This window comes from Myotis daubentonii, chromosome 1 (assembly GCF_963259705.1).
Source record: "Myotis daubentonii chromosome 1, mMyoDau2.1, whole genome shotgun sequence".
Taxonomy (NCBI): Eukaryota; Metazoa; Chordata; class Mammalia; order Chiroptera; family Vespertilionidae; genus Myotis; species Myotis daubentonii.
The window spans coordinates 148,294,016-148,309,771 of record NC_081840.1 but is presented as its reverse complement, the minus strand read 5'-3'; the positions used below and the strand labels follow the sequence as shown (position 1 = coordinate 148,309,771).

The 15,756-nt window shown below is 42.1% G+C and overlaps 1 protein-coding gene across 4 annotated transcripts; it reads right to left on the bottom strand.

Moving 5' to 3' along the window:
• Nucleotides 1-11,348: 11,348 nt before the first annotated feature.
• RPL34 (ribosomal protein L34) lies at nucleotides 11,349-15,756 on the bottom strand. Of its 4 annotated transcripts, none has more exons than XM_059661975.1 (5): nucleotides 15,699-15,756; nucleotides 14,676-14,754; nucleotides 14,494-14,593; nucleotides 14,059-14,162; nucleotides 11,349-11,485 (listed from the first exon to the last, which is right to left on the bottom strand). In XM_059661975.1, exons 2-5 carry the CDS (start codon nucleotides 14,738-14,740, stop codon nucleotides 11,401-11,403), a joined length of 354 nt encoding a protein of 117 aa, XP_059517958.1. In that variant the 5' UTR covers nucleotides 14,741-14,754; nucleotides 15,699-15,756; the 3' UTR covers nucleotides 11,349-11,400. The 4 variants fall into 4 exon arrangements, with proteins under 4 accessions (XP_059517958.1, XP_059517964.1, XP_059517968.1 ...); XM_059661981.1 differs by having other exon boundaries at nucleotides 14,676-14,749; nucleotides 15,699-15,751; XM_059661985.1 differs by having other exon boundaries at nucleotides 15,587-15,712.

Genomic DNA, 15,756 nt, shown 5'->3' with positions numbered 1-15,756 from the left:
AGAAAAAATCATTTTGGGTAAAACATGATATGGGAGGATAAGATATCAGTTGATGTTTTGGTTTATTTCCAACATTATCACTTGTCTTTAATCATCCAAAATGAGAAGATTCCATTGTGACCATTTGTTTTTCCATAAGGATACAATAGGGCAGGTCTTGTACTGGAAGCAGGAGAGGGTCATCCATTCTGTGGTGCAGATAACACAGGGTATTTCTGAACTCCTAGAACCGCTGATGTTATATTATCTTCATTTTATAGGTGAGGTGACTAAGAGTTACAGAGGGTAAGAAACGTGCTCAAAGCCACCTAATCGGTTAATGCTCGACCAAAGATTTAAACCCATAGTTATCTAACACCAAATCACATATGCTTTCTCCCATATCTTTTTTTATTGAATTTATTGGGGTTACATTAGTTAATGAAATTACATAGGTTTCAAGTGTACAATTCTAGAATACATCGTCTTTATATCGTGTACCATATCTTGTGAAAGGGTAGTCCGGAATCCATTTCAGCTAGGAGATCTTGTTAAAATGCAAGTTTTCTTGCCCAACTTTCAAGAAATTCTAATTGAGAAAGTCTTAGATGGGGCTCAGGAATCTGCATTGTAACCATCTCCTCAGCAGATTCTTAAGTGGCTCTAAAGCATGAGAACCATTGTCTGTATCATAATGCTCAGATTTTTAAAACAGACAGGGAAATTCCATATGCTAAACCTCATTTGAGCCCCTGATGATTGTTTGTAAAGAGGTGGTAATCCAAATGTGCTCTACACCATGGAGCACGCCCTTGGTAGTACCATTACGCTTTATGTTTATATTTGATAGAGCGATCCTTGACTCCCAGAAGACCGAATTATCAGCTTCATCTGCTTGAAATTCCTTTAGCAGAAGTTGGTCTTTCAACCCATCTTCAGTAATTATAAAACCAAAATTTCACAGGAAACACACTGATTCAGGTTCACACAATGGTTGATGGCAAATGTGTTCTGAGATAAGGTTTTGAAGAGAGATAGAAAGAGACCCAGAACTAGCGTTTATAAAGTACCTACCAGGTGCCAGACACACTCAATCTTTGTAACAATCCTGGAAGATAGATATTTTCATAACCATTTTGGGGGTTCATAAAACAGAGACTTAGAGAATTTAAGTAGCTTTTCAAGGTCACCTAATGGGTAAATAGTGGAGCTTATGCTTTGTCCTCTATACCAAGCCACATGCTTGTGTGTGTGGGAAGAGAGAAAGACTGGGGAGATGGGAGAGTGGGTAAGCTCCAGGAATTCTCTCCAGAGTTAGTGCCAGCATAGTGCCTGATATACACCCAACACACCGTTAGTGTTTGTTGAATTAGTTGCCATGAATTCTCATACCGGTTAATGATCTTTCTAAATGCTAATGTACTTAATACTCCTTGGTGTCTCCCAATTGCCCACAGTAACGGTTCTTTAACTTGTTCAGAAAGCAAAACATTTAGAAATCATGGTGCTCTTTTCAGAACACAATAGATCTATATATCATGTCACAATTTAATGTATTGTTCATTAGATTTTTTGCAAACAATGTTCAGCACCAAAGATTTAAGAAAAAAAAAAAGTAAATCAACACATCCACCCATCATCTAGAATTTTTTCTAAAAATTGGGACTTGGACTACCTCGCAGACGTTCAAAGTCTTATGGTTTGCTATTTCTTTTTTCCAAAATGTTGAATATCTCCAGATAATGTTCAGAAGAAAAATATAATCTCCCTTGATTTTAGAGAATGCATTCCTGGAAAATTCAGTATTTATTAAAACCACACAAAAATACTTTTTGTTTATAGTTAAATGGAGTTTACCAAGGCTTAGATAATAAAAAACAGGTTTCCCACTTACATAAACATCTGATTGGATATTGGAAAGTAATGTAGGACTTGGACGATGTAACATATTACAGAATGTGTTGCATCATGCCCCAACAAATTTCCAAAATGCTACATAGGTGCCATCCATTGGCTTGGACCACCAATTTAAACTAATCTACCAAAAGGCATATGTGACTGAATGAAACAGCTAGATGGTGAGCTCCTGAAAGGACCTGGTGGTATTGTATTCACCATCAGAGCCCCATCCTAAAGCACAGCAGATGCGTAGTTCATTACCAGGACAAATAAAACGAATCAATGAACCCAATAATCTAATCTTCTAGAGCAGGTAAGTGACTTAACCAAGATAACAGAAGTAGTTAGTGGCAGAACCAGAACTATATATGTATACTCGAGGCCCAGTGCACAAAATTTGAGCACTGGGGAGGGGGGGGGATCCCCTCAGCCCAGCCTGCACCCTCTCTCAGTCCGGGACCTCTCAGGGGATGTAGCAGTGTGCCAAGTGGCAGGTGGCCAGGGAAAAGCTCAAATCAGGGCTGGGCACTGCTCTTGCTCATCCCGGCCCGCAGCACCTGCTGCACCCACTCCTGCCACCGCCACTCTGCTTGCCAGCCATGAGCCTGGCTTCTGGCTGAGCGGCACTCCCCCTGTGGGAGCGCACTGACCACCAAGGGGCAGGCCTGGTGGTGAGTGTGCATAATAGTGACCAGTTGTCCCGGTTGTTCCACCGTAACAGTAGCTTAAGCTTTTATTATATAGGCTAGAGGCCTGGTGCACGAATTCGTGCACCAGTGGCGTCCCTCGGCCTGGCTTGAGGGATGAGGTCAAAACTGGCTCTCTGATATCCCCCAAGGGGTCCGGGATTGTGAGAGGGCACAGGCCAGGCCGAGGGACCCCACTGATGCACGATCGGGGCCAGGGAGGGATACGGGAGGTTGGCCAGCTGGGGAGGGACTGCAGGAGGGCTCTAGGATGTGTCTGGCCCATCTCACTCAGTCCCGGTTGGCCGGACCCCAGCAGCATGGTCAGAGCATCTGCCCCCTGGTGGTCAGTGCACGTCATAGTGAGTGGTTCAGCGACCTTAGCATATCATTAGCATATTATGCTTTGATTGGTTGAATGGCCAACCAGTCAATTGGACACTTAGCATATTAGGCTTTTATTATATAGGTCAGTGATGGCGAACCTATGACACCTCTGACACGCGAACTCATTTTTTTGGTTGATGTTTCTTTGTTAAATGGCATTTAAATATATAAAATAAATATCAAAAATGTAAATCTTTGTTTTACTATGGTTGCAAATATCAAAAAAATTCTATATGTGACACGGCACCAGAGTTAAGTTAGGGTTTTTCAAAATGCTGGCACGTCGAGCTCAAAAGGTTCGCCATCACTGATACAGGTGGCAGCCATGCAGAAGTAGCACTTTGTGCTGGACTCTTAGCTCTGCTTCCCACCTAAGGTGCCTCTTGTGCAGGTAGGTGGACAGTTCGACTCACATGTCCAAGCTCATCTCACAGCCTCTGCATACACCCTCGGGCTTTAGGTGAGCACCTTAGGGGCTCAATTCTCCCTGAAAGATATGCCAGGGAGAAATACTTGGGCCTAGGAAGAGGGCTTGGGGGACCTTGGGCAGGTGTTTCTGTAGCCTTGTGTACCGATACCCCATGTGAGGGCATAGAAGGGGAATATATGTTCAGGGTCAGCCTGCCCCTGTTTCCTGGACTCTGCATATGGGGTGGGATATTGTCTGGGCGGGGGACCCAGAGCAGGGCAGAGGTATCTCTTGCTCAGATCTAAGGCCCACAGTGGTCCAAACAAAGAATCATAAGAACCTTATAACCTGGCACCCTGTTTACTCCCTGACCTCATCTCCCCCTCCAGTCCATGGCACCCTCCTGCCTTCAGACTAGTCTCTATTCTGAATGCTCTTTCCCTGTTACACTCATGGTCTCTCATGGCCTTTAAATCTGTTTAAATGTCCCCTTCTCAGGGCCGCTTTCCCTCACACCACTATGTAAATTGCAACACCCTGCTCTCTCCTGCATTCTATTCCCTTTCCCTGCTTTATTTCACTCTACAGCATATATCAACTATACCATATTATTTCACATATTCACTTATTCATTCATTCATTTATTTTCTTATTCATCATCTGTCTCCCCGCATTGGAATGTAATCTTCAATAAGGCAGGGATTTTTGTCTATTTTGTTTATCCCAGTGCCTGGAACAGTTCTTTATAAATAGTAAATAAATTATAAATAATGCTTGATTGATGACTGATTGTAAATAAATAAATAGTGTCTTTTGGGCTTTGTGTCTTTCCTCGTTTTACACAGAAGGGAGATGTTAGACACTGGAGTAGGGTATCTTGGCCCACATTTGAATGACCTAAATTCAGATATAATGTAGAATGAGGTGGGAGGGAATGATGACAATTTTCACTTAACACCCTCACCTCTTTCATCTTGCCCAGATTGTCAAAGAATGGATTACTCTACAGAGAGAGCTCCTTCTGAGTGAAGCAAAGAGAACACAGATGAAAAGGCAGTAATGCCTCATTCCGTCCGGAGGACAAATGGGTGGCAAGACTTCATGCCTCCCTCCTTTGCTTTTTCTTTCTTAGAAATAGAACTGTGGGAATTACCAATCAGAAAAATACTTTTAATATAAAACTTGCAACTGTCAAAAGAGCTGATTCCTGTCTTCTTCTTCCTTCTTTCCTTAATGGTTGCTATGTAGTTTCTATTTGATGTATTTTAAAAGTGATAGAGCAGTTTCTTTTTAAAAATTATTCATACCTTTATTGTGCTGGAAATGATACCTTTTGCAACAATTTAAATTTCTAAGGAAAAGTTTTAGGTGATAATCTAAAAATGTGCAAGGGTCTACACAACTTTTCAAATTCTTTAAAGGATATGTAATACAAAAATGCTTAAAGACCATTATACTGTACCACTGTTTTAGTGGTACATTGCTATGTAACAAGCCACCTCAGAATTTAGTGGGACAAAACAACCATTTTATTTTTTTCTCACCATCCTTTGGGTTTACTAGACTCAACAAGAAAGTTTTCTGCTGGTCTTGCTTGAGGTTTCTCACGCAGTTGCAGCTGGGTGGCAGCTGGAGCTGGAAGCAGGGTCATCCAGAACAGAGAAGGTCCACAAACTACAATCTGCAGGCCAAATCTGAGGCCACATCAGTTTTTGTAAGTAAAGCCTTATTTGTATAGAGCCCTGACCATTTATTTAGGTATTGTCTGTGGCTGCTTCCACACTATATTCCTAGGGTAATTGCAACAGACCACCTATATATATACCACCCTAAGCGACTGGTCCACCATTCGACAGGTCGACCGTTTGACTAGTCGCTATTATGCACACTGACCACCAGGGGGTAGATGCTCAATGCAGGAGCTGCCCCCTGGTGGTCAGTGTGTGCCCACAGCAGGAGCACCGCTCAGTAAGTTTACTGAGTTGGGGGCGGCAGTAGGCACAGTGGGGCCGGGATGAGTGGAGCAGCTCGGGCTCCTCCCATGGCCGCCTGCCGCTTCGCACACTACTACATCCCTGGGGCATGTCCGACTGCCAGTTCCGAGGGCTCCCGGATTGTGAGAGGGCGCAGGCCAGGCCGAGGGACCCCACCAGTGCACGAATCTGTGCACCGGGCCTCTAGTGTAGCTTATAAAGTCTTTGCACAATTTACACTGATGCAGTACACACCTGCATTTTCTTCAGGACTACTTGTTCTTTAGGCATGTCAAGCTGCAAGCTTATTTCTAACAAGAGAGGTGGGGGAGGGCATAGCCCTCAGGCTATTTGCACAGGCAAAGGAATACAGAAGCTGAATGAATATCTGGGGAATTCAGTCAATAGTTTTGATCTTTTCCTCCTTAATAGTAGGTTGATGCCTAAAGTATCTAGGGGGTTGCATAATTAAAATATCCTCTAATGCAGAGTTCTGTGTCTTTGTTCCTAACTAAAATAAGTTTAGGAAGGCTTTTCCTTCACTGGTCTTCCTTAGGAAGGAGAAGGTGACACAGATCTTTTGGAGCCTCGTAGGTGACTAAAAGCTATTTGCTAATAGGAATGTTCCTTCTTAGTAACAATCTGTTCACATATATCAGACTTATTGGGCTCTAAATATTAAGAGTGAATTGGGCTGCGTGAGTTACTTGTTTAAAAATATAAGCTATTTCTTGATTTAAGACCTTTGCACTTGGTTCTATGTCTGGAATGTTCTCCCCACTTTGCACCCAGCTAACATTTACTTGTTCTTGTGCTGAGCTTAAACATCACTGTCTCAGAAAGCCTACCGGCCCTTCCCAGGAGATTCCATTCTTACACTGTTTAACAGCACTGAGTACTTTCCCTTCATGATTCTTATCCCAATGTGTGCAATTAAAAGTGTATTTGTATCCTCATTTAACATGATCTCCCCTATGTACCGGGAGAGCAGGGAAGAGTCTGCTCCGTTGACAATTGTATTAATATATACCCAGAAGCACAGTTTCTGGAACACAGTAGTTTCTAATACATATTTGTTGAGTTAATGAATGAAAGCTAAAGCAAATTAGAATGTAAATGTATGGCAAAAACATTTATGGAATCATTCAAATTATCCAGAAACATTTAAGATTTACTCAGAATTATTGAGTAGCTGATATATTAGAAATCAGAAAGCACCTTTTGATCTAGAAATGTTGTGAATCTTATCCTCTAGAAAGAAAACTCTTGAAGATAGTCTGTTGATTTCCTGTGTAAATACTTCCAATATCAAGGTACCAACCTGGCATCACTGAACATAGAGCTAGAGACCCAACTGGCTCTGACAGCCAGGATGAGCTGGCTCCACACACCACTGGGTTTATTGGTAATAGCTGATAATTATAGACCTTTAACCCAGCAGTAAGTAATCTGATTCAGAGAAAAGTAATCATATTCATCCTGCTTCACAATCTTACTCCAAAGACTGGTAGAGGTGTATGTAGTTTTATTGCAACTCACTTTGTTGCTTTCTATAAATACTGCTTTTTCTTTCTTTCCTTTTTTTTTTTTTTTAAACAAATTAAAGACTACACCAGCAAAAGGATTAGGACTTGCTGAAATCTCAGATGATGGTTAGCAATTTCTAGCAATAAAGTATTTTTAAGGTATTACTTTTTAAGACATAATGCTATTGTACGCTTAACAGAGTATAGGAGAGTGTGATCCTAAATTTATATACACTGGGAAATCAAACAGTTCATGTGACTCACTTTATTGTGCTATTTGCTTTGTTGTGGTGGTTGGGAACCAAACCCCCAATGCCTCCAGGGTATGCCTGTATGTGATTTCAGCTGGCATGATAAAATAGTTTGTAATTAGAGCTGGAAACAGCCCTATCAAAATTCTGGGAGCCCAAGCTCCAAATCATTAGGGTAAAAAGTGTACACACTGCTGAAAATAAATTTGGTTTATTTACTTAAATATATGAATGTTTTTGGCTTTTAAGGGTGAAAGACTAACTGCCCCCTGCATCCTTCTCATGAAATTATAAGCAATTCAATGGAAGGAGAAACGACTGACTACATTCACATATCTTCTTAGGAACCTGTCAAAAATACTTTGTCATACACAGAACTGGGTTCAATAAAAACTTTGTTTTTATAAAATCAAAACCTAGTGCAGTGAAGAATCCATTTTGGCCACTTGGACCGAGTTGGCACTATGTTCACACTAGTCTGTGGTCTTCTATATCTACGCACAACACGAACTCTGTCCTCCTGAGCGAGGTGAAGAGGAATTAGCAAAGGGAGGAATGGAGAAGTGCGGTCTGTGGTCAGTAACTAAGTGGCTAACCTAACACAGGTGAAGAAATGGTCACTAACAAGGCGTATTTCACATCCTTAGTGTTATGGACATGAATCGTGGCAGTGTTGTTTGTGTTTCTCCAAAATTCATATATTGGAACCTTAATCCCCAATGAAGTGGTGGCCTTTGGGAAGTAAGTCATGAGGTTGGAACCCTCATCATGGTTTTAGTGCCCTTGTAAGAGCAGAGTCAAGAGAGCTTGCTTTTCAGCCTGGCTAGTTTGCTCAGTGGTTAGAGGGTCAGCCCACGGACTGAAGGGTCTGGGGTTTGATTCCTGGTCAAGGGCATGTATGTGGGTTGCAGGTTTGATCCCCAGCTCTGGTTGGGGGCGCTTGTAGGAGGTAACCAATCGATGTGTCTCTCCCTTCCACTCTCTAAAAAAATCAATGGAAAAAATAACCTCAGGTGAGGATTCACACACAAAAAAAGAAAAAAGAGAGAACTTGCTTCCTTCTCTGCTGCTCTCCATCATGTGAGGATACAAGAAAGCAGCTCTCCGCAAACTAAGAAGGGGGCCCTTACCAAGAACTGACTCCACCAGCAAGCACCCTGCTCTTGGACTTCCTGGTCTCCAGAGCTGAGAAATAAACTCATTAAAGCCACCCAGTCTACAGTAATGTTACAGCAGACTAAGGCACTTAGGGAACATAATTTTAACCCCAATAATTTAACTTGACTATGGAAGTACTGTACTTTATTATGAGCTTATGAATTTTTAAAAAATCAGCACAAGTGAAATAGATATATAAGAATGCTCACAAGTGTTCCAATGGAGAAAAATTAGAAATAATTCAGCCCAGCTGGCATGCCTCAGTGGTTGAGCATCGACCTATAACCAGGTCATGGTTTGTGGGCTTGATCCCCTGTGGGGCATGCAGGAGGCAGCCAATCAATGGTTCTCTCTCATCATTGATGTTCTAGCTTTCTCTCCCTCTCTGAAATCAGTGAAAAAAAATAACCCAATTATTCAAAAGAAAGGGACTATTTAAATTATGGTACATAGATTTGATGACATACGGTTATTTTTCAAAAGAAACATGTTTACAGGGGTTAAGGGTGGAGAAAGGATTCCAAGTTTATATACGAAGTATGCTTCCAATTTTGACTTAAAAATAATTATCTGCATACTGAAATTAAAGAGGATTTTTTTTTCATTCTAATTTTCCTACTTTCCAAATTATCTACAAACATGTTTTATAAGAAAAGTGAAAACATTTCAAATTTGGAAAAGGTTAAACCATTTAACACATGAAGAATTCTTTGAAAAGTATGTGACTTCAATGCTTTAGTTTTCTCGAATTTCTAAGTTAACCCACTTATTTTGTTGAAACTTGATAGTCCTCACATTACAGCCTGTGTTCAGTCAAGTTGCTCTACAGAACTTTGTGTCATTAGAGCCCTGCCATGATAATGCAGGCTTTTCCTCCACAGCTGTTACTTAAAAATGACATCTCAAGCCTAGAGAAAATTAGTTTACAAAACAAGTAACTGAGTTTACATTTTAAGGCATTGTTTTGTTATTTTTAAAGTATTCATTTTTATTTTATTTTTTTTCCAGAAAAAAAATTATTTTTCAATTATAAAGTATCCATTTTTAGATTCTTATACCACACTATAGACGATCACAAAACAGGTCCAAGCAGTATCTATCAGCATCAGTCAGAAGAAATGAGATGTTACTCTACTTCAGAATCCAATGCTTTTTAATTATATCCCTATTAAAAATGTTTATATTGTGATTAAACATTACCCAAAATAACTGTATTGTTCTGGCTGCTTAACAATTCAATTGGAAGACATTTGGGGAAAACTTTTATCAGTCATCTAAGATGATGTTAAAGGGACCTCAGCTATCATCTCTTGTGCCGAAGTATTTATTGGGAGTCCATTCAACCTCAACTCCCTAAATACTAGTACAAGTGTAATTCTAATGGATAGTATTACACAACTTGTGCGCCTCACTGCCCTCATTTGTATAATGGGAATAATAAAGGTGTCACAGGGTTGTTAGCAAGACTAATTGAAGTAAGTGCTTTGAAGTGTCAGGCACAGGGCAAATGTTAGGTATCACTATGGAGATGCTATCAAGTATTGTTAGAAAGAAATTAACTGAGTTCAAATGACAGCCTAGCCCAGGGGTGGGCAAACTTTTTGACTCGAGGGCCACAATGGGTTCTTAAACTGGACCAGAGGGCCGGAACAAAAGCATGGATGGAGTGTTTGTTTGAACTAATATAAATTCAAAGTAAACATCATTACATAAAAGGGTATGGTCTTTTTTTTTTTTTTAGTATTCATTTCAAACTGGCCGGATCCGGCCTGCGGGCCGTAGTTTGCCCATGGCTGGCCCTAGCCAACTTACTCTACTCTGCAAAATGCTGATTAAAAATCATGTCTACCAAAGAAATTAGCTGGCAGTGTGGTTCAAGGCCAGATTGCTACCTTTTTCCTTCTTTAGAAAAGGGCACTGACCAGCTGCTGTGGCTCAGCGGCTGACCTTTGACCAGGCCCTGGCTTGTCAGGGCACATGCCAGGGTTATGGGCTCAAACCCCAACAGAGGGCATGATTCTCATTGTTGATGTTTTGATCTCTCCCTCCCACTCTGCAATCAGTAAAAATATGTATTTTTCTAAGGGCACTATTATAAAAAAGAAATGTTTCTCTACACAAGACATCAGGCCAGTAATTGCAATGTCTAGAGCAGTGGTTCTCAACCTTCCTAATGCCGCGACCCGCTAATACAGTTCCTCATGTTGTGGTGACCCCCAACCATAAAATTATTTTCGTTGCTACTTCATAACTGTAATTTTGCTGTTATGAATTGTAATGTAAATATCTGATATGCAGGATGTATTTTCATTGTTACAAATTGAACATAATTAAAGCATAGTGATTAATCACAAAAACAGTATGTAATTATGTGTTTTCCGATGGTCTTAGGCGACCCCGTGAAAGGGTCGTTCGACCCCCAAAGGGGTCGCAACCCACAGGTGAGAACCGCTGGTCTAGAGGAAAAGGGTCAAAATGCACAGAATTTCTAGATTTCTTGGCTTGTGCAAGTAGCCTAGGATTGATTGGGAGCTTGGCATGACTTGAGGCAAAAGTAGGTTTACAGTTGTGACCACATGCGTTTTCTTGTATTACTTTCCACAGGAACAAATCTGTATACTGGGGTCTGTAATTTTAATGTTCTGCTCTGGATTATAAATCCAACATAAATCTGAATTTGAATTTTACTATACCCATGACATTAAAAGTGCTCAGGAGCTCATTTTTGCTGATAGTTTCCAGTTCTCCAAAATAGACCCGTTTGAAAGTAAACTAAGAAATAAGAGGGTTTAATGATATAAGAATGGTTCCATTCCAAATAACTTTAAACACTGTGGTTTCTGCTCTATGAATTCTGATGGAGCTACTATGAAAATGATCCAAGCAGTCTTTAAAGAAGCATTCAGATATAAGGGCTACTCTTCTCAAAAGGCCTTGTCGCCTCGAGTTAGCATTAGAAAATTCTAGCGACCATTAACCTCCCACTACTGTCATTTAGAAAAAGTAGAAATCTAGGTATCAGAGGGTCCCCAGATAACACACAGAAACAAAACCTGTATATTAACAAATTACAAGATAAATAACAGAATGAGACTTTTGTTTTTATTACTCAAAAAAGCTTCATTTTTTAATTTATTTGGCTTTCTGACTCTGTGCTTGTGCCTTCAACACTTTCACAACGATTTTCTGCTCCTCAATAAGGAAAGCACGCTTGATCCTACAAAGGAAAATGTTAAATGAATATAGTTAAACCCAAATAACATTGATTTAACAAAGGCAAGAAAAGTACCTGCAAAGATTTAAAGCTATGAGGGAAGATACTCAAGAACGAAAATAAAACCCAAGAGTACAAATTAAAAACTGACATTATATGGACAGACCCTGTTGGCCTAAGGTCTCCTTCCCACAGTAGTACCACCCTCCTCTTTGGAGTCACAGTAAACTGTGAAATCACACCCATAGGAGCCGGCTCTCTGCCACTATGGTAGCTTTCATTTAACCAGGACTAATGACATTACTTGATTTGTAAAGCGTCTTAGAATGTTTTAACCACATCATTGAAAATTTCCAGTGAAAACACAGGAGTAATGCGCTAGGAACCAAAATGAAGGGGTAAAAGGGATTAGCAAGGGGTCCTTTGTCAGGAGCAAAGATTCTCGACTAGAGCCTGACTGGAGCCAACGCTACCATTTACTAGCTGTGTGATCCTGGGCAGGTGACCTTCTTGTAGGCTCAGGAATAATTTCATACCTATTTCAGGGTTTTTATAAAGCTTAAATTTGGAAGGACTTGCAATTTCTGTACTTAGAACCTCTATTTAGAGATAAATTTAAAAATACATATATTGATTTCAGAGAAAGGAAGGGTAAAGAGAGAAACAATGATGAGAATCATTGATTGGCGGCCTCCTGCACGCCCCCTACTGGGAATCAAGCCCACAACCAAGCCATGTACCCTTGACGGGAATCAAACCTGGGACCCTTCAGTCTGAAGGCAGACGCTCTATGCACTGAGCCAAAACGGCTAGGGCCGGATAAAGTACATTTTTGTCAATCGCTACACTTTTAGTGTATAGAACGTGAAATAGCAGGTACTACATCATTCGTTAAATCCAAGCTACCTCACTTACTTCCCACAGAAATTTGTCCCACCAGTACTCTCTAGTGGTACCTCTGGTTACCTACTAGCCTGGACTCAAAACCCTGGGATTTCTGATGTAATCACATCACAGAAATACAGTTGATGCCACTCTAACTCAGGTCTCACTCCTTTAGTGTCACAGCTGATGCTAATCTAAAGGCTGCGCTAGATTCCCACCTAAATCTCCAGGAGCTACGGCCTGAAAAATTATATTTTTAATAAACGGCCCCATGTGAGTATGTCTGGAAAAAAAACTGGTAAAAAAGCCAAACTCCTCTCGGTTAAAATGTATAACCTCTTTGTCTCCAATGTGCCTTTCCAATTTCATCTATTCATTTCCCACCCTCAGTTCACCAGATAAAAACTGTGTTCGTTCCTTGCCTACAATGCCCTTTCAACCCCTTGTCCAACTTATTCATCAATCAGGTTGCACCTTAAATACTATTCTGATTGCCAGTCCCTTGAAAGTAATTTCTCCTCTAAACTTCAGAGTTAAGTTTTCCTGCATTTCACGTAAGTTATATTTATCATGTTTCTGTATCCCTATACCGTGCCTTACCATCCCCTTACAAACTAACTCCTAGAAGGCAAAATGAACTTGCAAGGTTTGGTGTCAGGATTTGGTTTAGAAATTGGACTATATCGCTTTACAGAACGATCTGAATAAACTGGAGGCAAACTACTCTTCTGAACCAACTTTTTCACTTGTAAAGACCCATCACCTCTACCACTTAAGTCTTTGGAGACAATTAATGTTAATACAGTCAGTGGGGTTAAGAGTAAGGGTCTCAATAAAACCTGGAATAAATGCTGGTGTTGCCTCCTATCAGCTAGGTGAACTTAAGCAATAAGTCTTGGTTTCTTCACAAAAAGATGGTAACAAACACTTCCCTGATGAACTAGCAACAGTCTTTACCATAACAGTGCTGTGCAAAAGTTACCATCATAAACTCCACTGCGTCCACTCCTGTCTATGCCACTTTCACACCCGGAAGACCTAGCCCTCTACCTAAACCCCTCCCGCACCCAGCCTTCTGGTCTGAATGAGGTGTCATTTCATTAGCCTTCACACAGAGAAACTGTTCCAAGCGTCCACCTCTTGCTGACTATTTCGTTATCCATCCTGCTGCAGTATTAGTTTCTAGCACACCAAAGGTTTCCCTGCCCTCCTCAAACCCCACTTTAAGGATCAAGCTAAAAACTGTCTTTCCTGATCTGTGACTTTCCTTCTCTACCACCTCCTACTATTCTCTGCTCCCGCCACACCAGGATATATACCTATTTTGTTCCTCTTTTTAAAAAAATCCTCACCCAAGGATATATTACTAATTTGAGAAACACTTTCTACTCTCCATCTATCTTAATGTCGAAATAGTTTCTTACCTTCCTCCCCTACAAAACCAAGGTCATTTTAATTTCTACATCTAGCATAAAGATGGCCCCAAATCCTGAAGAATCCTTTTGAACTGTCATTTATTATTTTGTACAGCCCCAATGATCCTTAGTCTAGGAAGGACCCTGAAGTAGGCAGCTTTCGTTTAAGTAAGTTACTTTTTCCACCCGTCTCCTAGTGATGATCAGCGTGCAGTGTGATTGACAGACGCACACGCGTGTTTAAGAAGGCCCATGTGATGTAAGAGTCGTCTTTACCTGTCGCGGACACATTTAGCACACATGGATCCACCGTAGGCCCTGCTGACGTGTTTTTTCGTCTTAGACAGCCTCATTAGAACTTTAGGTCTCACAGCACGCACCTGCACAAAGGAGATGTTGAGGTTACTTTATGATGCTTTTACAGGAACAGAAACTGTGCTCGATTTTTTTTTTTTAATAGGTTGTAAGTGCGAACATTAAACTAGGTTACACCGGGAAATGGTGTCCTGGTTTATATAAGCGAATGGCATTTCAGTGTATCAGTCACTGGCTTTAAAAGAAAATCTACGTTCTGGGCAGGTGTGGATTACGGGTGTTCAGAAATTCTCACCACTCCTGGTGGTGTCCTCTCCTCCACCGTTGCCATAACTTAAGAAATGAACGCTCAAAACCTCCACGGGTTAACTCACTCGTAACAAAAGGCGCACTTACTCCGCGCAGTCGGCCTGGGCACACGCCACACGCAGACTTGGGCGCCTTCCCAACCTTCTTGGTATAAAGGTAAACGATCCTATTACCAGGGGTTCGGGACCTAGAACGGGGGAGAAGAGCGGGCGGCTCAGCACTGAGCCGAGGAAATGACAGCGTGTACGTTCAAGTGCAGCAATACTTACAGCCTGGTTTTGTTGGAGGCTGTGTTGTAGGACAGCCTCCGCCGGTATGTCAAACGCTGGACCATGGTGAATGCCTAGACTAAGGAGAACAGAGTAAAACTGCATCGCAGGAATAATTCACCCCGTGAAACAAAACAGAACGGCAGGACATACTTTATACCTTATCCGCACTTACTCATATACACAGCAGCACCCGTAAGGAAGGTGCCTTGCGGAAGGGGCCCCTTTTAAAAAGCTCAGGTTCAGTGTCCCGCCCGAAAGCAGCCCCGGGCAAGCTGAGTGCCGCTCACCACCCATTCTGGCTTTATAAGGAAGTCATGTACACGAGCGACTTAATTTCCCAGTGAACAGCAAAGCATACGCAAGGCTTGAATCAACCTCATTGTTTTATCCCAAATTCCCGCAGCCACGCTGTCATCTGAGAACCGCCCGCAGTTCTCGCTCCGCGCCTCTCTGACATCACTCTGAACCGGACGGTCAGAACCCACACCGACACGGAGGGCCAATGCCAGTGTCCCTTCCGATCAGCCGCTGCTCGCGTTGGCATCTCCGAAACCACCGCAGAAAACTCCCTATAAACACGTTTTCCTCCTCCCTGCTATAGGCCTTGGGAAAGGAAATATTTTGAAACGACGACATGCCGGTCGTGCGCCCTCCCAAAGCCCGAGAACGCAGCAGGAGCGGTGTTAAAATGCCGGCGTAGGACGCGAAGATGCTCCGCTGTTCCCCAGAGTGTCCACTAGCGGGAATGCACCTCGTCTACCTCCAGACGCCGGCCTTCCAAGGCGGCGCGTACCGGGCGGCGAGCTCCAACCACTCCCGGCTCCGGACGAGAGGTCCGGACCCAGGGGTGTCTGGAGCTAAACGCCGGGGACTTGCACCACCAACCAGCCTTCCTCCAGGGCCCTTACCCCCACGACAGCTCAAAACACAGCGCCGGACAGACCCCGGATCCCGCAACTCCCCGGATGGCGGCCGATTGTAAAGGGAGTAACTACAGGGAGAACGAGAAAGCACCCATACCAGAAGTCACCGTCCCCGGAAGAGGAAAAGGGAAGCGCTTGCGAGTTCAAAGGTCAAA